Source organism: Vidua macroura, chromosome 29 (assembly GCF_024509145.1).
Source record: "Vidua macroura isolate BioBank_ID:100142 chromosome 29, ASM2450914v1, whole genome shotgun sequence".
Classification (NCBI taxonomy): domain Eukaryota; kingdom Metazoa; phylum Chordata; class Aves; order Passeriformes; family Viduidae; genus Vidua; species Vidua macroura.
This window is the reverse complement of record NC_071599.1, coordinates 2,409,122-2,435,122: the sequence shown is the minus strand read 5'-3', so window position 1 is coordinate 2,435,122 and position 26,001 is coordinate 2,409,122. Positions and strand designations below refer to the sequence as shown.

General features: G+C 50.9%; 3 protein-coding genes across 10 annotated transcripts in view; 1 reads left to right on the top strand and 2 right to left on the bottom strand.

Annotated features, from left to right (window-relative positions):
• On the bottom strand, positions 1-576 carry CFAP141 (cilia and flagella associated protein 141). Its single transcript, XM_054001215.1, has 2 exons — positions 318-576; positions 1-176 (listed from the first exon to the last, which is right to left on the bottom strand). The coding sequence occupies exons 1-2, from the start codon at positions 525-527 to the stop codon at positions 75-77; spliced, it is 312 nt and encodes a 103-aa protein (XP_053857190.1). The 5' UTR covers positions 528-576; the 3' UTR covers positions 1-74.
• A 1,276-nt stretch (positions 577-1,852) lies between these two features.
• Positions 1,853-4,329, bottom strand: C29H1orf43 (chromosome 29 C1orf43 homolog). Its single transcript, XM_054001191.1, has 7 exons — positions 4,185-4,329; positions 3,646-3,747; positions 3,334-3,442; positions 3,111-3,164; positions 2,691-2,857; positions 2,529-2,587; positions 1,853-2,141 (listed from the first exon to the last, which is right to left on the bottom strand). The coding sequence occupies exons 1-7, from the start codon at positions 4,251-4,253 to the stop codon at positions 1,943-1,945; spliced, it is 759 nt and encodes a 252-aa protein (XP_053857166.1). The 5' UTR covers positions 4,254-4,329; the 3' UTR covers positions 1,853-1,942.
• A 50-nt stretch (positions 4,330-4,379) lies between these two features.
• The window catches only part of UBAP2L (ubiquitin associated protein 2 like), a 29,312-nt gene continuing 7,690 nt past the window's right edge, over positions 4,380-26,001 (top strand). Inside the window, exons 1-18 of one of the 8 annotated variants that reach the window (XM_054001024.1) lie at positions 4,380-4,445; positions 8,330-8,459; positions 9,029-9,106; positions 10,180-10,290; positions 12,023-12,191; positions 12,486-12,581; positions 13,294-13,339; positions 13,630-13,739; positions 15,253-15,327; positions 18,606-18,658; positions 20,100-20,185; positions 20,626-20,797; positions 21,649-21,850; positions 22,992-23,269; positions 23,548-23,720; positions 24,404-24,593; positions 25,170-25,224; positions 25,647-25,821. In XM_054001024.1, the coding sequence (XP_053856999.1) occupies positions 8,370-8,459; positions 9,029-9,106; positions 10,180-10,290; positions 12,023-12,191; positions 12,486-12,581; positions 13,294-13,339; positions 13,630-13,739; positions 15,253-15,327; positions 18,606-18,658; positions 20,100-20,185; positions 20,626-20,797; positions 21,649-21,850; positions 22,992-23,269; positions 23,548-23,720; positions 24,404-24,593; positions 25,170-25,224; positions 25,647-25,821 (2,159 nt within the window). In that variant the 5' untranslated portion in view covers positions 4,380-4,445; positions 8,330-8,369. Of the gene's footprint in view, positions 4,446-4,604; positions 4,689-6,744; positions 8,460-9,028; positions 9,107-10,179; positions 10,291-12,022; positions 12,192-12,485; positions 12,582-13,293; positions 13,340-13,629; positions 13,740-15,252; positions 15,328-18,605; positions 18,659-20,099; positions 20,186-20,625; positions 20,798-21,648; positions 21,851-22,991; positions 23,270-23,547; positions 23,721-24,403; positions 24,594-25,169; positions 25,225-25,646; positions 25,822-26,001 lie in introns of those variants that run through there. The other 7 variants (XM_054001025.1, XM_054001026.1, XM_054001027.1 and 4 more) reach the window with 7 other exon arrangements.

Sequence of the window (26,001 nt, the reverse complement as noted above, 5' to 3'; positions counted from 1 at the left end):
TCTTGCTCAACGTGTTTTATTTTCAGTCAGGAGCTGGGCGATGCCAGGCCAGTGCCACACACTGGGCTGAGCACTCAGAGCCGCTCCACATAGAAGGCTTTCCCCTGCTGGCACAGCTCCTGCTGGTGCTGTAGGTGCTCATCCAGGACGAGCTGGCACAGGGCGTCTCGGCGGACCTGCCAGGTACAGGGGCTGTGCTGAACCCCCACATCCCCCTGGCTCATCAGAGCTGGGAGACATTGTTCCCCAGATGTAGTGGAGCAGGACAAAGGGGGCACCCTCCCTGGCAGCTGTACCCAACCAATGCCCAGCCTCACCGCTGCCTGCTCCCTGCCTGCAAGGTGCAGCTCCAGCTCCACACGCTTCTTCAGCCGTGACTCCATGATCCTCTGCAGCACCCCAAGGGATGATGCCCAACACTTTGGGTGCTCCCTGGCCCCCTGCCCACAGCTATTGAGACACAGGGTGGGCAGGTCAGGGATGCAGAGATGTTCCCCCCCAACCTGCCCTGTGCTAGGGCTCCTCATCACCCACAGATCCCCAGCAGAACAGGGGATTCAGCCCCCAGGGTGCTCTGCCAGCTCTACCTCCTCAGGAGCCTTGCTCCAGCATTCCCATTCGCCTGGACCTGCAAACAAAGAGCAACATCCACGTGGCCCGGGGTGTAGCCTGCACCAGGGCACACTGCAGCCCACTGTCTGCACCTGCTCCCAGGACAGCTTCCATCTTCCCAGCCCTGCCCCATCTGACCTCCTCCCGCTGCAGTGAGGAGCTCTGGCTGTTCGGTACTGCCATGGCCAGTGCCACAGGGACCCTGCAACGGCCCCCTGCAACGGCCAGGGTGTTAATGGAATACCTGGGCAGCAACGGCATCCTGGTAACAACAACAGCCTCCTAGTTACTGCAGTGGTGCCATCCTGGTTACCCTCACTGTATGCCAGTTACTGTCATGACATCAGTCACCACAGCAGCAATGGCATTAATGGCATCCTGGTCACTTCAGTGCAGCCTGGGATTGCGTAGGGACAGGGCCCTGCACTCAGAGGCCACTGGCACACATCCTACTTGAGCTAAACTGTCATTTTATTAAAGAGTAATTAAAAAGTGCCGAGGTCTGTACCCTCCACTCTGTGTTGCCCACGCCACAGTGACGGGTGAGCTGCCGGCGCTGCCCTCAGCCTGACAGAACGCAGACTCAAGGTGGGGCCAGGAGCTTTCAGCCCCAGGAGCTCGGCAGACGCTGGCATGCGAGGCGCTGGTGAGAGGGGGAGCAAACACCCCCTTGGCAGAACAGATGGGACATTTAACACCGCTTTGTCCACTCGAGACGTCCCCAGAAATGCCCGGCTGCAGGAGAATGAGTAGAAACCTCAGGCCCAAAGCTGTAGCTTAGCCACGGTGCTAAGAACAGGCACCAAACTATTTCTACCCCAATCCAGGCGCACAGGCAGGCCGGGCACAAAGGGCTGACAGCAGGAACAATGACATCATGGGGAAAAGTGTTCACCCTTCGGAAAAAAACAGACAAGTGGCTCCAGTGCCCAAGACCCTCACGGACAGGACGGACAAACATCAGTTCCCGCCAGCTGCCGCAGGGAAGGACGGGTGGAGGGGAGCGCTGGCTGGGATCCATGTCTTTATAAATAAGCTCAAGCTCATGAGTTTATTCACAGGGTCCAAGACAATGCAGGACTCAAAGGCTGGAGTTTGATAAGCCTGTGGCAGAGAAGGCCGTGGGGCTGATCCCCCATGGGCTCAGCAGCTCCAGAATGGGCTCCTGGTGAGGGCCAAACTCCAGCAGTTGGAATGGAGCCCCCGCCGAGTGATGACTTCCACAGTGGGGTGAGGGGGAGATCTGAGAGTGCAGCTGGTTCCTCTCGGTGCTGCCTGCGCTGCAGCCCAGACCAGCCCAGCATACCCACTGCACCAGGCCCCTGCACGCTCACAGGGTGCTCTCCAGTGTGTTGTAGTTGTCCTTGAAACTCTTCAGCTCCAGGAAGTGTTTGGCACGTTTGCTCTTCTGGCTGGAAGGAAGGTAGGTGACCTGGATGGTGGTGGGGCTGGAGACTTCAGGGGACAGCGTGAGGTCTTTCACTGCTGACTGGTGCTGCCGCTGGCTGCTGCCGCCCCGGGCCTTGGTGCTGCGGGCAGAGAAGAGGCACCATCAGTGCTGCTGCTGCCCCAGAGGAGCTGCTCAGCCTGTGTATCTGTCTGCCCAACATGAAGCAAATCTGCTTTCCTGATGACAGCACTCACTGAGGTCTTGGCATCTAAAGCTACTGGTTCTGTGCAAGTCCCTGACTCAAAGCAGTCGGGGACAAGCAGGAATGTCGACTGCGACCACGGAACAAACCCAAAACTGCAGTAACAGATGGGCTGCAAGGAAGGAGTGAACCCTGAGGGACAGATGGGCACAGACAGCCCCTGTCTCAGATGACACCTGTGCCCTAAACCCACCTCTGTTCACACCATCCCACAGGCTGCTGGAGCCCAGGAACCCACCACTGCATCTGGGCAGCAGCACTTACATGTTTGCCAGTTCATTCAGAGCTTCCTCATACTTCAGATATTCCGTTTTCCCAAAGACCTGGATACAAACGGAAAAGACCATGGGACATCCAGCTGAAGTTATGGTGTGACCTCAGTCCCAGCAGCAGGGCCGTGCACAGGGATGCCCCAGCAGCACTCACCCCAGTGCCATAGCGGGCGCTCTCGTAGCCATCCAGCAAGGTGTCAATCAAGGCTTTGCGGATGCCTTTGAAGGAGGTGCTGGAATTCCGTAGTTCCAGCAAGTAGGCACAGAAGTTCTTCCCTATTAAAGACTTTGGGTACCGGCCCTCTGCTTGGAACGGGATTTCTGGAAAAAGGCACGACAGCTGAAGTGCAGGTAAAAAAATGCTTGTGCTCGTCCCTGTGGTCAGGAACCACTGGCTGGATAAATCTCCATCCATGCCCACCGCCCCAGCACACGGAACGAGCCAACTCTCAGGCCACCAGTGGGAGAAGTGACTGCTACTCCACAGTGAGCAGCTCCTCAGGGGGCTCTTGGCACCCTCATTCAGGGTCTCTCTGCACCCTTCTGCTCCCACTCTTGCCCTGGGCTCCCTTACCTGATGTCCTGATTGCATCCAGTGCCTTCATCCTGTACAGGTAGTTATAGCAGCCTGGTAGAGGGAAAGCACAAACTGAGATCCCTGCAAACCTCGGAGGGAAGTGGGGACAGGGAAAACAGGAGAAGAGACAGCATCTCATGTGACAGGACACCAAGAGGAGCAGTCAGAGGTGTGACTTGGCCCCGGGGAACAGTGCAGGAGGGTACCTCTGGCACAGTACCTGGTGTCTCCAGCTGCAGGAGCCGGCCGTCGTCCTCTGCCAGCAGCCGTGGCTCGTACTTGATGTCCTGCACCCTCGACAGCCGAATGTCAATCTCTTCCTTTAAATCCTGTACAGCAGGAAAAAGAAAAAACAAAACATCTACAGAGCGCTCGCTTTGTTTGTGGGCTCAAAAGGGTAAGAACAGGTCTAGATAAACCCTCCCCACCGCCTATCAGCACTCTGAGGCAGCAGCTCTGGCACTAGCAGGGCTCCTGCATGGCCCCTCAGGCGTGGATGGGCCCCTGGGTGTAGGGAATGGAGAATACCCACCTTGGGCGCGTGCTGTCCCACAGGCACGTGGGGGCCACGGCGGGACTTCATGGCAAAGCGCATGATCTGGCGTTTCACGAAGATGAACAGCAGCACGAACACCTGCGGGGTGGGGGTCAGGCATGTGCCGGGGCTGGGGGGGGGGGGGGGTCTCACAGCCAAACTGCGCCCAGCCCCTCCGACCCCGGCTGTTCAGCCCCCTAGGAGCCCCACGGACACCGAGGCCAGCCCCACACCCTCCCGATCTCTACACACGCTGCCCCTCACGTCCTCTCCCCGCCCCACCGACCCCAGGAGCCCACGGGCGCTCCAGCCCCCGTGAGGGCGCCGAGCTCGACTCCGAAGGGTTCCCCACACACAGTCCGGGACGTGTCTCACGGGAGCCTCATCGACTCCTCGGGCCCGGGCCCACGGGAGCTCCACGGACGCGACAGGATCGGCCTCGCGGGGCCCCCACGGACTCGCGTGGTCCGGCTCCGCGGACACTCCAGGCCGCACAGACACTCCAGCCCGTCCCGCCCCGTCCCGCCGGCCCTCACCAGGCTGCCGTAAGCCATGACCAGCACCACGTTGACCCCCGAGAGCCAATTGCTGCCGGCCCCCGCCATGCCCGGCCCGGCCCGGGGCCGCACAACATGGCGGCCACAAAGCCGCCCTGCGCCCCCACCACGTGACCGGAGGAGCCCCCGCGTCACGTGATCCGTACGGGCCCCGCTGCGTGCTCGGCGTGGGCAGCCCCGCCCCGCGCGGTCACGTGCCGGGGGCGGGGTCGGGGGAGTTGTCAGTGCGGGCGGACCCAGGTAAAGTTGCGGCGGCGGCGGCGGCGGCTCCGGTACCGCGCGGCCCCCGAACCCGCCCCCGCCGGCTCCCGCCGCCGCCCCCCCCCTACCTGCCCGGCCTCGCCGCCTCCCGCCCACCCGGCCCAGCTGCGTCCGGTGCCCCCCGGGGGCGGCTCTAAGCCGCGCCGCCGCCGCCGCTGGGCCCCGCGCGGCCTAGTGGGCCGGGCTGTAGCCGGGGGCTGGCGTAGCGCGCGGCCGCCGCAGGTGAGGCGGGCGGGCCGGGTGCGGGTGGGGGGGGGCGGGGGGTGAAATGGCGGCCGCGGCCATGAGGGCGGAAGCGGCCCGAACTCGCCCGCCTCTCCGTTGCGGGCCCGGCCTGGCGCCGCCGTGGGGGCTCCCGCCCGGCCCCGCCGGCGCGGCGCCCTCCAGTTCGGTCCGGTTCGTCGCCTCATTGTGTGCCGCGGACCGGGCCGCGGGGTCGGGCGGCTCCGACCTTGCCGCGCTCTCGGGGCCCGCCCGTCCCCGCCGCTGCCGGCGCTAACAATGGGAGCCGTGCTCCCGCCCTGCCGGGCTCCTTGCGGGCCGCCAGGCCCGCTGCTGCCGCCGCTCCTCGGTGGCGCCCCGTGGGCCCTGGCAGGGGTGGTTCCGCTGCCCACGTGAAATTCCCGGGCAACAGCGGTTCGGGGGTCCTGGAGGAGCCCCGGCCCGCGAGTGCCGCCCTGCTCCACGTCCCTCCATCCCGGTCTGGGGGCTCTGCTTGCGCCCTCCGGCCCGGAAGTCTCCCGAGCAAAGCGCAGCCGGTCGATACCAAGTCGGGGTCTCTGATGGCATATCCGGGAGCATCTCCCTAAAAGCTCCTGCTTTTCGTGCATGGAATGATTCCCTTTGCAGCCACCGTGTCTGCTCCGGGGAAAACTTCTGGTATTGATAACCCTCTTTTGGGTCCTCATTCTGCCCCATGTTGCAGGAAAAGCTTTGCTTTCTCTGGCCCTTTCCTTTTGGGCTTTGGAGCTTTTCTGCACGTGTTAATTAAGCTTTGTCAGAATGGGCTGAAAATACCATTTTTCTGTATTAGCACATCAGGGAAACTGAAACTGGGATGTGCCAGGGCGAGCAGCAGCCAGCAGGTTTGGCACCGCCATGGGACCAACAGATCCTGGTTCTGAAACTGTAACTTATTTGACGTTTCTAATAAAATGAACAGTTTGTTACATTTTTGTATCCCCTCATTTTCTGGAGACTCCGCACTTTCCTTGTGTAGTTGAGGCTCTCCTCTTTAGGCCTGGTGGGAAGGCAGCTCTGAGAAGGAAAGGGGCTAACAGCAAATGTCTCGTCTGTCGCAGTGTCTTTGACCAGAGGTTGTTGTAACCTGTAACTGTGAAACTTTGTTTTCCCTGAGCCCCGTGCGAGTGCGGAGCTGTTGGCCTGAGGTGTGAGCCCTGCTCCCTTTAATGCTAACGCTCCAGTGTGGACTGGCCACCGCTCGCTTTGGCTGGAGCTGCTCTTTCAACTCTCGGTGCACGTGTGCAGGTTTGCTCTTTGAAGAGAAGAGGTGAAATGCTTTTGATGAGAGCAGCTTTGATCTGGGAAGCTTGCGCGCGGCTGCGGGGCCAGCGCAGGCGTGGGGGTGACGGCGTTCTGCGGGGTCCCTGCTGATCCCAAGCTCCCCCAGTGAGGAATAAGTTACCAGTAGCCAAGTCCTCTTTCTCCAAGGCTGCTGTGGGGACACCTCCTCACCTGACAGCTCAACAGAGTCAGGCTCTGGCTGATGTTTTTATCGTAGATGTTTTTCTTGCGGGTTTTTAGCGTGTTAAATGACAAATGCTTGTGTTGCTGGTGGCAGTGATGCAGCCGGGCAGGGTGGAGCACTGGCAGCTGCTGAGCAATGCCTGGGCTGCACGAGGTTTGGGCTCAGTCTGCTGGACCTGCAGCCCAGGCAAGCTGCACGTTGGGTTTCTGTGGATGTGTGGAATCGCTTCCCTCTGGGCCTGTGGTTCTGCTGCCAGGTTGGTTTAATACAACAAACTGCGTGAAACTTAGGACTGGAAAAAAGCAAAAATAAATATAAATATATACCACGGGAACGGAGCCTGCACAGAGGGGATGGCTGGGTGATAGAAGCCTTTTTCTGCTCTGCCTTGGCAGGAGTGCAGGCTTGGTGCTCTACCCCTGTACCTTTGTGGCTCCTGGTAGCTTGGATTGTTTCCTGATAAGGGACCTTGGCACTGTATAGCTGTAGAACTGTGGTGTTAAGGCATGGGGGGCTGTGAAGGGGGGAATTTGGAGGTTTTGTGGGGAGCTGCAGGAGCAATTGCACAGGAACTTGCCTGCAGAGAAAGGCCAGGCACTGGTGGGGGCAGGTGTGGGGGGTGTCGAGGCAATGTTAGGGCCTCCCTGCTCTCAGGAGGGATTTCTCACCCAGTTGAGTACTTGCAAACTTCAACAGGAGGTTCCCCAGCTTTTCCTGCACTATTTGCTAATGCTGCTTCTGAGCTCCCTCCTTGGCACACGGTGTTTTTTCTGTGCTCATGGACAGCAGTGTCTCAGATCAGATCCTGCACTGATTGTTTTACTAAGCTCCCTGCTTCTACACTCTTCTCTGTGGCTCCTTCCCATGTCCCTTGTGTCTGCCTGGGGCACAGCAGCAGCTCCTGCTGCTTTTGGGGGAAGGCTTTGCAGTCTTAGTAATGAAATACAAAAATAAAAAAATTCTGGGATTACTGAAATTTCGGGGGCTCAGAAGCTGTGAATCCTGACAAGTGCTGTGGGATGTCTCTCACATCCTTTTTGCCTGAAAGGCACTAGAGAGGGTAAAACCTCAGTGCTAATCCCTTTCCAGCACCCCCTGCCCTGAGGCCCAGTGTGGGGTTAGAAAACTCTGCTTGCTTTGGACACTCAAACTTTTCTTGGGATTTTTTGCCTCAAGCAGTGTTACCTAACAGTGTTACTGGCTGTTATTCCTTGCAGACATCTTATTCACATTTTTAATATGTTTGTGATCAAGAATATTAGGAAAAACATTGTTTTTCCAGTTCAAGGGAATAATTTAAATAAGCAAAAATAGGCACTTCTGCAGGGGCAGGTTTTCCTTAAAACAAAAATTCCACAGACCTGTAGCACCACTTATTGCTGGAGCATTTTTTGCTTCCCCTGTCCTGCTTTAAAGGCAAGAAAGGAGCAGGGGAAGTAGCTGATGTGTCTGAGGCTTGGAGATGCTCTGTCCTTCAAGTGTTGTTTTTTTGAAGCTTCTTCCAAGCCTTCCTGCTCCATTTGATGGCCACAGCCTCAGCTTGGGTGCATGGCAGATCTGTGCCCACTCACATGTGTTCCAACAAGAAGTTGTTAAACTCTTTGCCTCAAGTCCAGGGAATGGCTTCAAACTGAAGGAGGCTCAGTCTAGATTACCTGAGAAAAAGGTTTATTACAATGAGGGTGGTGAGGCCCTGGCACAGCTTGCCCAGAGAATCTGCCCCACCTCTGGAAGTGTTCAAGGCCTGGGTGGACGGGGCTTGGAGCAACCTGGGCTGTTGGAAGGTGTCCCTGCCCATGGCAGGGGTTTGGAACTGGATGAGCTTCAAGATCCCTTCCAACCCAAAGCAGTCTGTGAGTCTATGATTTTCCTTTGGCTCCTGGTGCCTGATTGCTCCCACCTGGATGCAGGTGATATTCCATCTGGAGCACTCTGCCATGGTATCCAGAGAGAAACCTCAGGAAGTACAAGTGGCTGTTTTGTGTTGGGAGCACGTGGTGCTGGCAGCCTGGCCCACTGTGGTTTTGGGGAGGGTGGGGATCTCCAGCAGCCATTCTGGCTGTGTTACCCTTGTGTTTGTTCAGTCTTGGTGCTGCTGCCTTTTGTTTTTTGGTATCTAACAGTCCGTTCTCTCTTCTCCCCTGCCCCACCACAGAGTTCCACCTTGTAAATACTGTTATTTGTATATACTGTAAATGATGACATCGGTGGGCACTAACCGAGCCCGGGGGAGCTGGGAGCAGACACAGACACAGAGCCAGACGCAGCACAAGCAGCGGCCACAGGTAAGGGCAGTGGCCATGGGGACCAGGTGGCTTCCAGCTGGAGACCTGGCTGGTCCAGTGCTAATGGCTGGGCTGGCCTAACGAGCTCCCCATGTGTCACAAGGTGCTGCTGCCAGAGTCAGGTTAATTGGGCAGCTGCTGACACTGGGGTTTGCATGTCTGTCTCCGAGTGGGAGCTGCTGCTGAGATTTGGTTTTATTTCCCTTTGTCCATTCTTCACACATTTTAATGAATGTAAGTGGCTGAGAAGCACTTGCAGTGGGTTTTGGTGGTCTGGTGGTGGTAAGGTCTGCCCCAAAACAGATGTGGTTTGGGTGGCTGCTGCTCATCTGGTGCCATGAGGCCATTCAACAGTATATCCCTTTCTTCCAGACTCCTCTTCTTGCTCCTTTTTCATCTCACTTGCTCCCTGGAGTTTTCCTTCTCTGACCCTTGTTTGTGCCTTCTCTTTACATACCGATTCCTTTCCAGGGTTTCCAGAGAACTTGGGGTAGCAGAATGGCCTTTGGAGGATGGTTTGGAAATGCACCACTCTGACAATGTGCTCTGTCTCTGCCTGATTTCTTTAGGCTACTGCAGAACAGATTCGACTTGCACAGATGATTTCGGACCACAACGATGCTGACTTTGAGGAGAAGGTGAAACAAGTGAGTGTGGAAAATGAAGGTGAACTCTGACAGGAAGGCGAGATCAGTATTGGGAGTACTGTGAATGCTGGGGAGGGGTGGGAGGGACACACCTGGCTGCTCCCTGAATTTCCTTGGACTGGCTTCATAAAGTTGTATCGTAGCATGGTTTGGGTCAGTAGGGATGTTAAAGGGTCTCCAGTTTCCACCCCTGTGCTATGGTGATATCTTCCACTATCCCAAGTTGTTCCAACAATGCCAGGGCCTCACCACCCTCACAGGGAAGAATTTCTTCTCAATAGCCTGTATAACTCTGCTGTCTGGCAATGGAAAGCCATTTCCCTGTCCTGTCACTCCAGGCCCTTGTCCAAAATCCCTTTCCATCTCTCTTGGAGCCCCTTTAGGCAGTGGAAGGAGCTCTGAGGTCTCCCTGGAGCCTTTACTTCTCTAAGCTGAACACCCCCAGCTCTCCCAGCCTGTCTCCAGAGCAGAGGGGCTCCAGAACCCTCAAATCATCTCCGTGGCCTCCCCTGGACTCAGCTCCTTGTCCTCCCTGTGCTGGGGGCCCCAGAGCTGGAGGCAGCTCTGCAGGGAGGGGTCTCAGCAGAGCAGAGGGGCAGAATCCCCTGCTGTGGATGAGCTTAGGACAGCATTGGCTTCCTGGGTTCCCAGTGTACATGGCCAGGTGATGTTAACTCAAACCCCCAAGTCTTCTCCTCAGGGCTGCTCTGCATCCATTCTCCCCCAGCCTGTGTTTGTGTTTGGCATTGCCTTGATGCAGGTGCAGCAACTTCTGTCCTGCTGAACTTTTAGTTTGTTTCTGCAGGTAACAGTGTTATCCTGAGAAAAGGAGGTTGTAGTGAAAGGAGGGTCATGGTGAAACAATGGTAACTCAAAAAATCACACCCTCAGTCAATTCTTGTTGAGGAACACAGTTAAGCTGAGAAGACTGGGGAAATTCCCTAGCCCCTCAATTTTTTTGTTGAAAAGTTTCTGGTTTGAGATTCAACTCGCTTGCCTCCTGAGAGACCCATAGAGATTTTGGTGCCATCTTGGTTTGGAGCATGCTAACCATGGTGTTATCTTCTCTACAGCTGATTGACATCACAGGCAAGAACCAGGATGAGTGTGTGATTGCTCTGCATGACTGCAATGGGGATGTCAACAGAGCCATCAACGTGCTGCTGGAGGGCAATCCAGACACGGTAGGATTAGGTCCTGTAAATCTGGTGAGGCCTAGTTCAGTGTAACTGCCTATTTGCAGGTGAGGCATCCAGTAATGTCAAGATAAGGAGAGCCACTATGACTGAGTAGTTCCAGAGGAGCAAGCACAGTGTGACTGTGACCTGGCTGCTGAATGCTGCTCTCTGGGGGCTTGCACAGGCTGTGAGAATGGCCCTAGGTTTGAAGGAATAGAGAAAATGCCAGAAGTAATCTCCTTCCTATTGCTTTTGAATCAAAGCAGTTCAACAGTAGTATGGTGTCTGTATGTGCTTTCACACCAGTGAGTATGAAGGAGCTTGCCTTTCCTCATCAGGGCTGAGTAACCTGCATTGAAAGGCAGCTGTGTCAGCTGGGGTTCCTTTCTGTCAGAGCAACGTGATTTTTGTATCTCTGGCCTCTAAAGAATCATTTCTCAGTGATGCACTGACTGCCTTCTGTGCTACTGCCTATGCCATGGTTTTGAGGGCCTTTTTTCTGCTTTTTGTTGTGGAGTTGGGCTTGGCTGCTGTTTCTCATGCAGGTGCTTGTCCCAGGCAAGCTGAGGTCAGCCCCAAGAACAAGAATGCCTGCTTAGGAGGAACCTTCCTGCATGCAGGGTGTCATTCCTTTTGTGACAAAGACAGCAGAGATGCAAGTACTGTTACAGCTGAAGAAAAAGCCTAGGAATGTGAGAGCCATCCTTCCAAACCACTGCTGATATCACATATCCTCCTGGCACCCTGGTTTGGTTGGAGCCAACTCAGCTCTGAGTTGAAAGTCTAAATATAATTTTAGAATATTGTGCTTTAGCTCTTTTTTTTTTGCCTGTGATGAGCCCTGGGGGCATGTGGATGAGCAGGAGACCTCAGACTATATTTTGTGTATTGCGAAAATATTTACTTGGAATACTGTAATTTCAAAGTTGATTTCTGAGCCAGATACCTATGGAGAAAGACTTTGGAAGACTTTTGGGTTTGATGGCAGTTTGTGCCACTATGTTGTTGGCTTTCTTGTCACTGTCCCTGCATGCTGCCATTGAAACCCAGCTGTCTGCCAGTTGTGTTTTCAGGTGATTGTCAATGACTTAAGACTATTTTTAATTGTTCTAACAGTGTGCAGCATCAGTTTAAGAATATGAAAGCAGTGCAACTGTCAGAAGATACATGGGTGCAGGCCCATGGCAATGAGCTGGAGGCAGACTTAACATTTTGCAGTTGAACTTGCCTGTTGGTTAAATTCTGTGGTGCTTCTCTCCATCTAAGATGATATTTAAGGGAGAGGTTTTGTTAATAACTTTGCATTTGCTGAAAGAACTTACCCCAAATGTTGACTGCAGATCACTATGAAACATTTACCTGGGTTATTCTGAGAGCTCCTGGTGACCTGTGTGAAATGGCAGGCTTTTTTACCCCCTAAGGAAGGTAAATGTATCCATGCTTTGAATTCTAGAAGTATCATGCCATCTTTATTGAAGAATTTCAGTAGATCTTTGCAGAAATAGAATAACTCATCTCCTGTTACCTCGAATTGCATGCCAGTGAAGTGTAAGAAAGCCTGGCTCAAAGGAAGATGATGTGCTGTATATAGACTGATAGACTCCTTAAAAAATGGATCTGGAAACCATTCCTGAGGAGAACCCTGTTACATTCTTTGTAGCATGTTTAAATCTTTGTGTATTTGCACCTTTCATTGATCTAACTGTAATTAATTTCTTTCCCCTCTTCAAACCTTCAGCATTCCTGGGAAATGGTTGGGAAGAAGAAAGGTGTCTCAGGACAGAAGGAGAGTGGACCGACAGAACCCAGTGAAGAAAGCAAAGAAAGCCGGGATCGGGAGCGGGATTTCAGCAGGCGACGTGGCGGGCTGCCCAGGCGAGGGCGAGGTGCCACCCGTGGAAGAGAGTGTATGGACCTGTCCTAAATTTAATAACCCCCACAACCCTCACGCTGAAGCACTGTGCTGTGTAACAGCTGTCAGTAGAGCTTTTTGGGCAGACACATCTGTTTAATGCTCCCCTGTCTGAGATGATTCTTTGCGTCATGCCCTCGCTTACCATCGGCTGAAATCAAAAGTTCAGGGAGCATGTGGTGATCTGCTCCCCCACACAGCCACTGCATTTTGGGGTTTGAGATCTGGTCTGGTATCTCCACTAAAGCAGGATGAGTGTTGAAATTGTCTTTGCATTGTTCTGTTTCAGTTCGGGGCCAGGAGAATGGACTGGATGGTGCTAAGAGTGGAGGATCTTCTGGAAGAGGCACGGAAAGAGGGAGGCGGGGACGTGGCCGAGGCCGAGGTACACAGGGGATGTGAGGTCCCCAGGGGGTGGGAGGAGGAGAATTGCATCAGTACATCTATCTCCCATGAGGTGCCAAAGCCTCTTTCATGGGAGGAGTTGCCAAACTGAAAATATACACTTGATTTTTCTGTTCTTGTGCTTACTTTTAGTGCCTACATGTTGCTTTCCCATGTTAAAGATGCTAGAAACAGCACCTAGTTCTTGCATCACATCCATGGAGTTAGAAAAAAAATAAAAGTGCTTTATTACAGAGGTGGGAAGTTAAAAAACTCAAGGTTAACTATTTTAGCAGGTGACCAGTGGCTTGTTAGCAACAGAACCTGCATCCTCATCATTCTTGCACGTGTATCTGAGCACCACCACTGGCCTGGACTTTAAATACTTGGGGCAGAAATTAGTTTTACCCCAAAATCTGCTGCTTAGGAATTGTTGTTGGGGTCACATACTGCAGAAATCAGAATCTAGGGTCCAGTGCTTCTGGTTTGTGCCAGCTGGAAACTTCATGTGAGCCTGGATTGATGCATTGCTAATCATGCTGCCAGCCAGCTGAGGTCACTCCCATACATCAAAAGATGTTGCTGGCAATCCCATCAACCCAGGAAGATCCTCTCCACTTTCATATTCATCAGAACTCTGTGTGTTGTTCAAGTGTTTGTTTTCCCAGTGATGTAGAGCCAAGGGACAGCAGTGCATGTGTGTGTGTTTACAGGTGGCTCTGGACGGCGAGGGGGAAGATTTTCTGCCCAAGGCATGGGGTAAGTTTCACTGACACAAACCACAGCAAAACGAAAAGTCTGTGCATGAATGGTACTGTTTGTGTTGGTCATTTCTGTTCCCATTTTCTTTTTGGGTTTTTTTGGTTTTTTTTTTTTGTTAATAAGGCCCAAGCTGCATCATGGTAACTTAAATTTGGGATGGCTGGTGTAGCTGAAGCATCTCTCTGCTGAGAGAACTGCTTTTTGATATGTGTTATGGTCTGAATAAAACCAATTGCTTTCAAAATGCTTTGGCAGAGTGACCATTTCCATCTTTGTATTTCTTACAGAACTTTCAACCCTGCTGACTATGCCGAGCCGGCCAGCACGGATGAGAACTACGGGAATAGCAACAACACGTGGAACAACACTGGGAGCTTTGAGCCGGACGATGGCACAAGTAAGAGTCTTCACATGCTTGTGTTGAGGGTGTGAGTGGGTTTTGCATCCATCCAGCTGCAGTGAGGACATTCTAGGCAGGTCTTAGGCTCAGGGATGGAAGAACAGGTGTTGGTTCAGAGATGGATTCGATGACCCTGATACTTTGCACCCTTTGCACGTTAGAAACGGGAGCTGGATTGCTCTGGGGTGAGTTTGTGGGTGCTGTTGCCTGGCAGAGGCACAGGAACACTTGCCTCTATTTGTTTTCCTGTAGAAACCATGCTACTGCTTGGAAAGTTGGTTTTTATAAACTGTAGTGTGATAAGCAGATCCGAGATCTCCAAGTGTTTGGTGCATCCTCCTGAGAATTACTTGGAGTCAGATGTATTGCTCTTCATTTTGATACTGAGAGCATTCTTTCTTTCATGGTCATCTTGCTCAAACCGTGGTGGGAATAGGACTTTGTTACAGAAATGAGCTGAAAGCAATTCCGCTTCCTTCCCTGTTTGAAGCAAACATGTTTGCTGGGTGATTCTGAGCACCCAGCTGCCTCTGCACATTCTCCTGCATTAGAAAACCTGGTGCTCTGGGTTTTGTTTCATGTATTCACAATATTGAGACACAGTTGAACTCAGATTTTGCAGTGTGAGAATGGGACAGTCTCAGTCCTTGACTGTAAATAGCCTTTTTTTGAGGGGGGGAGGAGGGCAGGGCTCATTGGTGGTTTTTTTGTCTTTTTTATGGAGCAATCTGGCACCATTGCAAAGTTAAACTATTTTTCCACAATCACTGAGTATTTAGGTAAATACCATGTCTTGGGTATGAGAAGCATCCCACACCTGTGTTAATGGTGCTTTAGACCCCTTCCATACTTGTTGGTTTTGCTGAAAAACTGATAGGTTTGGAAAGAGAGAATTAAAATTAAAATCTGGGATACCTCTTACTGCATATTGTTGGTGTCAGGGAGAGGGGTGGGGGTGGTTCATTTGTGTTTTCATGGGTTTTGTTTGGGTTTTGTTCATTTTTTTTTTTCTTCAGAAAACAGCTATTGTGGAAGGAGGGTGTTTTTGTGAAACACCAGCAGACAGAGCTATCATCTTCTTGGCAGCTGAGAAGGGGTTTTAAACACCAGAGGGATGGACACAGCTCTGTGTGCTGGAAGTTTAACTGTCTAGTGGGAACAGGCTTCTCTTTGAATGGTTTTCATTTTTCCTGTGTTGGTGTTTTGTGGAATTGTGGAATGAAATGGGTTAGAGTGTGGTTAGGGGGAGAACTGAAGATTTTTCTGATGAACAACTCAGATTTCCTCTAGTACTACAACACAGCTGTAAAGTTTATTGTGCAACACCACCGGTCACCTGTGTTGTGTGTGGTTGTTTTGTTTCCAATTTAGTAGCCACAGGCATCTCTTTAAATTAATAATATCCACAGGTACAATGTGACTGGTGTACATGGGGGCAATGAAACTCACCTACACTTTTAAAAGTCAAAATTTCACTGGTTGTCTTTCTTTTCTTTTTTTTTTGTTTCAGGACTTGATTTCATTGGGGGTGAGGGGTCAAATTATCCCCGAAAATTTGACACTGCTCCTGGTACGATACATCCAGGTGCACTAACTGCCCCGGATACCTTTACTTTATAGCTTTTTTAAAAAATCTGAAATATCTGTGGATATGTCATTCTTCTCTCTCTTAATTTGTTCATTTTAATTAATATTTGACATTCGTTATGACCGTGCTTTTACTAACCTTGACAACCTTGAATGTAAATTGGGAGAAGCTAACACCAATGCCTATGGATTATGCAAATTTTAACTTCAGCCATTGCTTCTGGATGTCCAGAGCAGCTCTGTGTCCACAGAGCTGGTGACAGAGTATCCCACCTGAGGGCAGGAAGCGTGAGGCAGCTCAGTCATACTCCCTGTGTCTCACATCTCCAAAGCTGTCACTTGCTCTCGTCCCTGTGCCATTCCTGACTGCTGTTCCTGCTCAGGGTCACACCACTGCTGCCAGGGCAGCTGGTCTGGCTGAGCTCTCTCTGTGCTTTGCCTCTGCTTTTGGCTGCTGCTGGGTGAGCAGTGCCCCATGGCTGCTCTGGCATGCTCAGCCTGCCTGGCTGCTCCTCTTCACCTCCCTGCAGTTGAAGATGATGGTGGGTTTCGAGATGACAGGGATGCTTGATGGCAGAGCTGCTCTGTGCCTGGCCACTTTATTTCCTGCTCATACACCATTATCCTTAGGAGGCCAAGAGATGCCCATGAGGGGATGCAGTTTGCCTTACATCTACAGAATTCCATTGTGTCCACAATAAGGCCAACATCTTGTTTGTCTCCTCCATCTAACCTGAGGTTTTGAAGTTGAGGCTAAGGGACCTTCTGGAAGAACTTGGCTCCTGAAGGTCAGGGCAGGAGGAGAAGTGTTGAGGCTGAGGAGTCTCTCGTGCAGGGGCCTGGAAGCAGACAGACATACATGGAGTGCTTCTGCTGTGCTGGAGCATTTTGGGTTAATCTTTAACTCCCACAGGCAGCACAAGGCCATCTGCTCCAGCGCTGCCATTGTGATTTTGCTGCCCTTTGGCTTTGTTTGGATTAACGTTCCTTGGAGGTGCAGAGTGGGGGCCTTTGGGTGTGTTGCCTTCCTAGTGCAGGGTGACAAGGCTGGATGCAGTCCTTGAGTGGCAGCACACTGCCTGCTGTGGGAGGAGCAAGCTGGGTGCTTATCTCCCAGTTTAAAATGAAGAGAGAGTGTGTTTGGAGAGGGATTTGAAAAACTTGGAGACACAATGGGATTTTTTTTTTCCTTTGCCACATTCATATTTGCACATGTTGTTGGCTTAATTTTATTTTTTCCTCTTTTTCTTGGTTTGAGGAGCTTAAAGACCAGCAGCTTTTTGAAGGGCTTTCTGAAAGCAGAGAGGAAGGCTTGCTGTTCAGAAGAACACCCTTCTGAAATGGTGTTAGGAAGCTCAGGGTATTGCTTGTGTTGCAGCTCTCCCCTTCAGAAGAGCTTGATGGAGAAGGATACAGTTGGTTTCTTTAAAAAAGCTTCCCATGCTGTGCTAGTTGGGAGCTTTCTGGAGTGCTCCTGGTGAATATATCTCAGGTCTTTGATTCTCCATCTGCCCCTTTGTGTGTGGGGAGCTCGAGCCATGCTGAGTCAGTGGCTAATATTTGAGGGGTAGACTTGCTGGGAAAGCCCTGTCAATGGCTGTTCTTCATCTGCAGGGTTTCCTTCTGCTTTTAGTGCTGCTTTTCTTTTTTCTTTTATTATTTTCCCCGAACAAACAAGACTTAAGAGCCCCATTCTATGTTCCTGCATGCACAAGCTCTTGGGGCAGCTCTCCTGTCTTCCTGCTCTCTGGGCCAGCTGCAGGTACATCCAGCTCCCACTTCACCTCTTGGGTCAGGCTCAGGCTAGGATGATCTTTCTGATCCATGAAAATTTGGAAAGCAGCCTTCCCACTACTGCTGTGAGGGCACCAAAAATCTAAGGATTGTGGGAATGTAGGTTTCTAAACTGCAGATGTGTTTTGCATTGAATGTGTTGATGTTCTGGCTGTGGAGGAAGGGGTAGTGTGCCTTAAGACTTCTGGCACTCTAGCAAGTATTGTTGTATTAATAACAGTATTTCAAACTCGAATATATAAAAAAATAAATCCTGGGAGACTTCTTGAATTGGCTCAACTCATCAAGGAAGACAAAAAAGCAATGAAAAAAAGAATAATTCACCGATACTTAATTTCATGCACTAGATCCTCCAAGTCTAGACAAGTGGCTGTTTAAACACACAAGTGAAGTCTGTATGGGGAGATCTGTGTCCTGCAGAAGAGCTCAGAATGTTCTCCTTCCCCACACACTTTGTTTTATGATGTAAAAGGGCTGATACCAGCTTGTTCCATCCAGTAAGTGTCTTCAGGATTAACTCTGGTTGGTGCTCTCAGATTTTCTTGATCTGGTTTGTGTGGACTGAAAATAAGCTGCACAAAATGAGACTGTCTTTATGCCCTGAGGTTTATGGGGATGTGAAAGCTCCTGCTCTCTTCCCAAACCAAATTTTAGTTGTTAAATGGAGTCTGAAACTGGCACATAATATTCAAAGTACAGAGATTAAACTGTGATGGAAGCAAGGATTGGAACAAGTTGAAAATGCAGCCAGGCAAAACTCTTACTTTCTGGTAAATTTTTGCTCACCTAAATTCCTAAATTGTGCTGTGTTGGATTGCAGCTGAGGTTTCCTGCTTTTCTCCCTGGTACTTCAAGCTGCACACTTTGAGCATATCTCTGAAACTGGTCACAGAAAATGCAGAAATCAAATAAATTTTCTTTTCTGAATGCTATTTGCCTGAGCACAGGAGGTTCTGGAGCACTGAGGTTTCAAAACTTTTTTTTATTTTGTTTTGGTGGGGTGGAAGACGAACCATGGGAATGGCTCAGTTATCCTTAAGTTTCTATAAAACTTGAGGTTTACCTGGATGGTGAGATCCTGTGCCAGAGCTGGCAGGAAGCCCACGAGGGAGGAGCTGCTTGCAGGTGCACAAACCTCCAGCTGCTGCAGTACAAGGGGAAGCCAGGAAAATGGCACAAGGAGGCTGGGGGGACAATGCTGGGGCTTCCTTGCAGAGCTCAGCTTCCCTTTTGGGTGTTGGGAAGATGTACTGCCAGCCCAGCAGTTCCTCTTTTTCATCCCAGCCTGCACCAGCAAGGCAGAGGCAATCCCATCACGGTACCTTGACCGTAAAGCCTGGGTTGAAGTTGACTGCTTTAACTTGTCTGATTGGCAAATAGAAATCCTCCTGGCTGCCTGCAAAGCTCCCCAGTGCTCCTCTAGCTGTTGGATGTAGAGCTTTGATGCATGCATAACTTCTGTACCTGTTGTTGTCCTTCTAGGTGCATGGAGGGCAGCGACAGAAGAATGGGGCACGGAGGACTGGAATGAAGATGTAGGTATTTTCTGAACCCATCTCCTCTGTGCATCTTCCAGCAGGCTGCTGTCTTGTCTGGACACACAGAGCTGCCAGGGGAGCTCAAAGCCCATCCTCCCCAGACCATGGACAGAACCCCAGGCAGGCTCCCAGCCTGCTATGATGAATAAGTAATTGTTACATCTTCTACAGGATATGTGTTATAGAGCTTGTCATAGGAGCCCAAGACAGGAAGAAATCTCCTGGGGCATTGAGGCTGGTCCTCTCATTTCCTGTAACTGCAAGATGGAATTCTTCCCAAAACTGGCCTGACTCCACACAGGACTCTTGCTCCACTCCTCTGGTGGTGTGGCAGTTGGGGAAGGTTTGCCTTTGATCACACCAGCAGCAGTTTCATGGTTTCATGCACATCACGTGCCTCTGCTGGTCCTTGTGATCTGAATGGAAAAGAAGCTCTTGGCTTTACTTTCTGACACACTCTTTGGTGTGTCTCACCACCTTGTGTTCTCGCCCTCGTCTCCTTCAGTGGACATTGTTAGCACCTTCTGTTAATGCCTGTCTATAACTTTCTTCTGAAATGGGCTTCAGTCCCTCTCTGAATCAAGGAAGGATTTGTGTTCTTGCAGATGGGAGCAGAGTTGGACATTTTAGTATCATTGTTAGTTTTGTGTGCCCATTTTGGCTCAGCCCACAGAATGGGCAAGCATGGCAAGCATTTGTTTGCCAGGCACTGCCTGGGGGAAGCACTGCTGCTGTGTTCAGAGATACAAGCAGCTTTCCTTTGTTCAGTCAGGTCTCTGCTAGAAGGGAGCTTCTGAGAGCCTTTCTTACCCTCAGTGTGTGTGAGATGCTCCCAGGAGTTCTGGATTTACTTCTTTAACTCTGGCAGTTCAGTTTGTAGCAGCTCCTCGGTCTGCAATAGAACTGTTCATGTTCAGATATGTTTCAGGCCATGTTTCACAGGTCATCACTAACATCCACCAGATTTTGAGCAGTATTATTTTCCCTTCCATAGCTGATCTGTTGGTCAGATCATCCAATGGCCCAGGCCATTGGGAGCTTAGCTATGGATCTGAAGTTTCTCTTTGACTTTGCTACCAGTGCTTGCACCTTCTGTGCAGGGGCTTTTGCAGGTCTGTGCTACGTGCCATTGACTCAGAGCAACACCCCGAAGTCCTAGGGCAGCCCTAGGGGATTTATGGACTATGGGAAATTTGTAGAAGCATTTGAGAGGGTTTTTTTTCCCACTGGCAGATGACTTGTGCGCTTGCCTGAGAAGAAACAAATGAAATAGGAGCTGATTCTGATGAAAGCCAAATGCTGGAGAAGTTTCAGTCTAAGCACTTGAATTTTTTGAGTTATTATGTGGTTGTTTGTCTCAAACATTCGTGTGCTTTGTGTCATAGGGACTGTTATAAGGTGCTGCTCTCACTTTTGGATTCTTTTTTTCCTTTTTCAGCTGTCAGAGACAAAGATCTTCACAGCCTCCAATGTCTCTTCAGTGCCTCTGCCTGCCGAGAATGTGACAATCACAGCTGGACAAAGGTGAGAGCCCATGGTGATGCTGTTTACCTGGAAAAGTGGCACATGAGTCTTGGAGCAATTTGCCATCTTCAACTAAACCTTACTAGCTAGCTAAAATGCAGCAGCTCTGAATGAGATGGGGTGGATTTAAATGGAAGAGTTGACTTAGGAGTTATTGGGTCCTAATCCTGGATTAGAATTTTCCTAGGCTCTGTTGCTGGTTCTTCAGGTTTGGGGGCATTTTGCTGTGTTAAATTAATGTAAAGTGTGACTTAAAATCAAAGGCCATGCAGGGTCTTGCTTGGTCAGTCTGTCTTTGTGAGGCTGCTACTGGCAGTTGTGAGTTAGCATTCTGCAGGTTCCTTCAATTTGTAAAGTAAAAGCTGTGAGGCTCGAGGGGGAATACTGTTCTCATGGAAGTGGGAGCTTCTGGTAACCTCAGTGGGTCTTTGTCTACCCAGAATTGATCTTGCAGTCCTGCTAGGAAAGACACCCTCTTCTATGGAGAATGAGTCAACAAACCTGGAGTCATCCCAGACTCCTTCCCTGGCGCAGCCACTGGTGTTCAGCAACTCTAAACAGAGTGCTCTATCCCAGCCTGCCTCTGGAAACTCCTTCTCTCACCACAGCATGGTAAGGAAATGCTGGTCTCTGCCAGTGGGTGTTTGCCTGAGGTTGCTTTTATCCCCTGTTGTTGTATCTGTTTGGGTAATATAGGAAGTACAGTCCTGATGCTCACTGCTTGGGGCTGGTAGAGTGAAATAATTTGCTAGTCTGCTTTAAAAGCAGTGGCCTGAAGTTCATTGCTCAGTTTGAAATAATTGTGATAATTCCTCCCCTGCTGCCTTTGTCAGATTTGCAAGAAATGCTTCATTCCTGCTTAAAGGAAAGGAAAATTCTTTTGTTCCAGGGCTTGTAATTCAACAGTTTGAGAAGCAGAACTGGTTGGGAACTAGTGTGGAGTGGAATGCTGGCACCCTCTGACAGGAGAAGGAAGGAGACATTGAGTCAGAGTCAGGGATGTGCATAGACTTGGGCAGACGCTGCTTTGTGTAACTTCAACAAAAAGAAATAAAATTTGTTTACTTAATGGTGAGATAGTTGAGGAAAGATTTTCAAAACCACATTAACTATAAAGCCAAGGTCTCCTGGTGTTTTTCTTTTAGTGGAACTGAATGCATGAGAATAATTTAGTATGTTTTTTTAAGATCCTGTCTGTTAACTCCCTTTGTAACCCCCTGTGACACTGTACCATGGCATGGGTTGGGCAAGAGAGGAGCATACCTGTGCTCACACACGATGGAGGCTGGGAAACAAACACGAGCCCTTCCTGCCAGCAGTGTTGGAGCTCAAGAGTGTTGAGCTGAGGCACCCAGTGAGAAGCAGCAGGGTACAGTGCGCTTGGGCTGATGTTCAGAGATGTCCTCTGAGCCAAGTTCCAAGCCGTGGGAGACACTGACTTTATCTCCTTGCTGAAATTGCAGGTGAGCATGTTGGGGAAAGGGTTTGGAGATGTCGGGGAGGCCAAAGGCAGCAGTACCACAGGGTCGCAGTTCCTGGAGCAGTTCAAGACAGCCCAGGCACTGGCTCAGCTGGCAGCTCAGCACACCCAGCCTGCTGGGAGCACCACTGCTGCTTCCTGGGACATGGCATCCACCACACAGACCTCGTCTCTGGTGCAGTACGGTAAGAGAAGCAGCGTGGCTCCCCAGAGGGGAGGGAATGTGTTCCCCCAGAACTGCAGGGGCACGCTGGGAGGCATTCAGCAGAGGAACTGTTCACAACTTCACAGCCAGTTTAGCTGAGCTGGAAAAATTAAAGAGAGCTGTGAGTGAGACTAAAATGTAATAGTGTGTGTGAGTCTCTCCCTTTTATACTTGGGACAGTTGAATCTGTCATTCCAGACAGTTTCAGGGCCAGGGATCTGGTGTTCCTGAGCCTCTCAGTGTGCAGAACTACTTCCCAGTGTAAAGCTGTGCCAGAAAAAATTCTGAAAGGGCACCTCTGGAGAATAGTTCCCAAATATGTGCTCTTGTCAGCCTCTTCTCCCTGCTGAACGCTTACTATATTTTAAGGGAATTTTAAGGGGATTTGCTCTTAAATGCCAAGAAGTAACTATCGCTGGGCTGGCATGAGGGAATAAACAGGGATTGAGAGGCTCTTTTCAGATGAGAAGCTGAGTTTTGGTGTGGTTAAGTGCTGGTGTCATTTCCTTCAGCTCGTGCTTTTTATAGGGAAATGGCTCTGGTTCAAATCTAAGCTGAAGAAAAATTGAGCCCTGTCCTAGTGGCAGTCAGTGTTGGCAGCATCTGATCTTCTCAGACAAGAAGCCTCAGAGGAGTGTCACAGAGAATAGGAGTTGATTTTGAATAAACTGTGGAAAGGCTTAGTCAGATGAGGAAGGTGGTGCAAAGACTTGAGGGCAGGCAGCCCCAAGCAGTGATGTTGCTTGGAGATACCTAGTCCCTGCAGGAGAAGGGTGAGGCAATGGAATGCAGACTGATAACAGAGATGGGAAGGAAGTGGCCTGCAGGACTCTGACACGCAGTGTCTCCACACGAGGGACTCTGGAGCACAGCTTTCCTTGCAGAATGGAGGACTTCTGCCATGCAAGCTGGCTTTGTCCTGTAGGGATGGTGGAAGCAACTGAGGGAAGAACTGGCATTGGTGGTAGTGAGAGCGTGAGGCTGAGAGCAGAGATGCTTAAGTTCTCTGCTCTGTAACAAGCTTCAGGATGAAACATAGAGGAAAAGGGTTTATTTTTCTTGGTAACCATCAGAATTTGATTTATTTTTAAGGAAACAAACCCTGCTGTCTTGTCCCATAGATCTCAAGAACCCAACAGACTCTTCTGTGCATAGTCCCTTCACCAAGCGTCAGGGCTTCACATCAACTTCAACCATGATAGAAGTGTTCATGCAGGAGAAGCAGCCTGTGGTGACTGCCTCCACGACCACGCCGGCACCTCCATCCTCACCACTGCCCAGCAAAACCAATCCGGTTCCCCAGATGTCTCCAGGGTCTTCGGACAACCAGTCCTCAAGTCCCCAGCCAGCACAGCAGAAGCTCAAGCAGCAAAAGAAAAAAGCATCATTAACATCAAAGGTGCAGACCAGTGGTGGGGAAAGAGACATCGAGTTGTGTTAGAGCTGCAGAAACGGCCATTTGGGCTGCTGAGGGAAGGTCTGGGCTTGGCCTCCCTGTTGTTAGCACTGAGTGTTTGTGAGGATGATGGAGTTGTGTGCCTGCCTGGGTTGAACAGTGTAATTCAGGGGCTGCAAGCCTGTAAGTGCCATTGTGTGCAGGGAAACGAGGGTAATAAAGTCATTCTCCGGGCTAATCACTGGGAATGATTGACCCGCTGTGTTGTTCCTCCCTTGCAGATTCCTGCACTTGCGGTGGAAATGCCTGGCTCCTCAGATATCTCAGGGCTAAACCTGCAGTTTGGGGCCTTACAGTTTGGTTCAGAGCCTGTTCTTGCTGAGTATGAATCGACGCCCACAACCAGCGCCGCCGTTAGCCAGTCTCAGAGCAGCCTCTACACCAGCTCGGCCAGGTGGGCACCAGCAACCTGTTCATCCAAGCAGGCAGCTTTGGAAGTTGGCTGATCCTGTGGACTTGAGTTGTCGTGCATACTAGTAGACCCTTTCTGACTGTGCTTTGGTCACAAAGGGGGGACAATGTATGCAACAGCAAAGCACGAGTTGCCAGCAGACTCATTGGGCAGCTCTGTGGCTCTTTGGCCTGCGGTACTTGCACAGAAAACAGTTTTTCTGCTACCTTTAAACTGTGTTGTTGAAAACACAGACTGGGAATCCCCAGCACAACTGCTCCATGTCTTTGAATAGATTGCTTTGTCCTTCTTTTTGCCTGGCAAACTGGGACACAGTGGGGTAGGAGTATCTTTGGTGGTGGGTGTGTTTGTCTTCTGTTGGGCTGACCCTTAGTAACTGGCCAGTCCCTTGAGCACTGGGGCCTGAGTGGTGGCAGCTCATGAAGGGTTGACTAAGACACAGCAGTGTGTGAGGCAAGGCTGCAGCTGGATGTCCATGGCTGGGCTAGCCCTGCTCTCTGGGCACGTTTCTTGGCTTGGCTGCTTCATGTGGTGCCTTTATACTGATGCTTGGGGCTTTTTATCTTGAGTATTTGAAGTGAAGGGCCCAGTCTGGGCCAGCAGCTTACAGCAGGGCTGTTTTTAGAGGAAAATGGAGGAACACTTTTTTTTTTTCCCTTTTGTAGTGAATCTTCATCCACAATTTCGTCCAATCAAAGCCAGGAGTCTGGTTACCAGAGTGGCACAATACAGACAGCAACATTTACCTCCCAGAACAGTGCTCAGGGACCACTGTACGAACAGAGATCCACCCAGACGAGGCGATACCCAAATTCTATCTCCTCTTCGCCCCAGAAAGATCTGACCCAGGCTAAGGTAAGAAAACAGCTTTGCTCACCCATTGTGCTGAGTGAGCCTCATGTGTGAAGTGTCTTGGGGAAAGCTGAATGGCTTATCAAATAGTTCTGTGATCCTTCAGCCTCACTGTGTGGCTTGTGGGCTCTAATGAGAGCTCTCTTCTGTTTTGTGCCTGGGCTTGGACCACTGGGGTTAACAGCAGTTGATTGCAGGGCACGTGTTGTGTCATGAAGAGTTACCCTGCTAGAGAGGGGCATGCACACAAAGAATTTTGTTTTGTGTTAGGGGTTTGGTTCTTGTGTGCTGCACACCAGTTCAGTAACGTTAGGTTTGGCTAATGAACTTGGATGGAGAATGGTGAGGCAGCAGCAGAGAAACTTCTTGCACTGATTTCTCTAATATACACTTGGGGACCATGCTGGCATGGGACCATGCAGACCTTGGGACTGACCCACACACAGTCTGGTGACACATGCTGGTAGCAGGACCTTTCCATAACTGTGCAAGAGAGTGAGAGAGGGAGGTGACACTAGCTCTGCCTCTGGAAATGTGCAGCTATAATGCCCAGCACTCCTTTTTTCTTTTCTTCCTCAGAATGGTTTCAGTTCTGTACAACCCACGCCATTACAAACCACACAGGCTGTCGAAGGTAAGAGTCTTGTGAGTACAGTGGGTGTCCTGTATCTCTTGTGCTCATGTTCTCTGCTTTGAATGAGAAGCTTTATGTGTGCTGATAGTAAGTTTTTTCTTTGCTGGACTAGTTGCTGCCATTCAGATTATTTGTTTGCCTCAAAACATTCAGCTTTCTGCTGATCCTTGAGATCCTTGAAGGGTCACCTATGACAATAATTTCTCTGGGTGTGGAAGGCACTTCATCTGTAGGTCTTGAAGCTCTTTGCAGAGCCACTGGTAGTGTTGGGGTGAAGTGAGATGTAGAACACAATCATAAGTGTATATTTGTTTGGCAGCACTGAGGGAAGCTCCTCTAGCCGAGCACTTGCTGATCCTTGTCCTTGTGTTACCCTCTGGAAGTTGCCAGTAGCTGCCCTTAACCCAAAGCTTTGTTCTCAGGTGCTACGGGCCCTGCAGTGAAATCCGACTCCCCCTCTGCTCCCAGTATTGCACCTCTCAACGATGGGGTGTCTGCATCGTCCTTGCTGACAACAGCCAGCCAACACTCGACAGCTCTGAGCAGCCTGAGCCACAGCGAGGAGCTCCCCAGTACAACCACTGCCCAGCTCAGCAGGTGAGCGAGTGGAAGGGATGGATTTCTGAAGAAGCAGAACTAGAAGCAGGAATCTATAGCAGGCATCAGAGTCTGTCTCATGCAATGAGGAAGACCAAGATGACTCATCCCATTCAAGCAGATGGGGAATGGGATGGTGCTACCGATGTTGACTCTCTCACCTTGGTCTGACAACGTTTT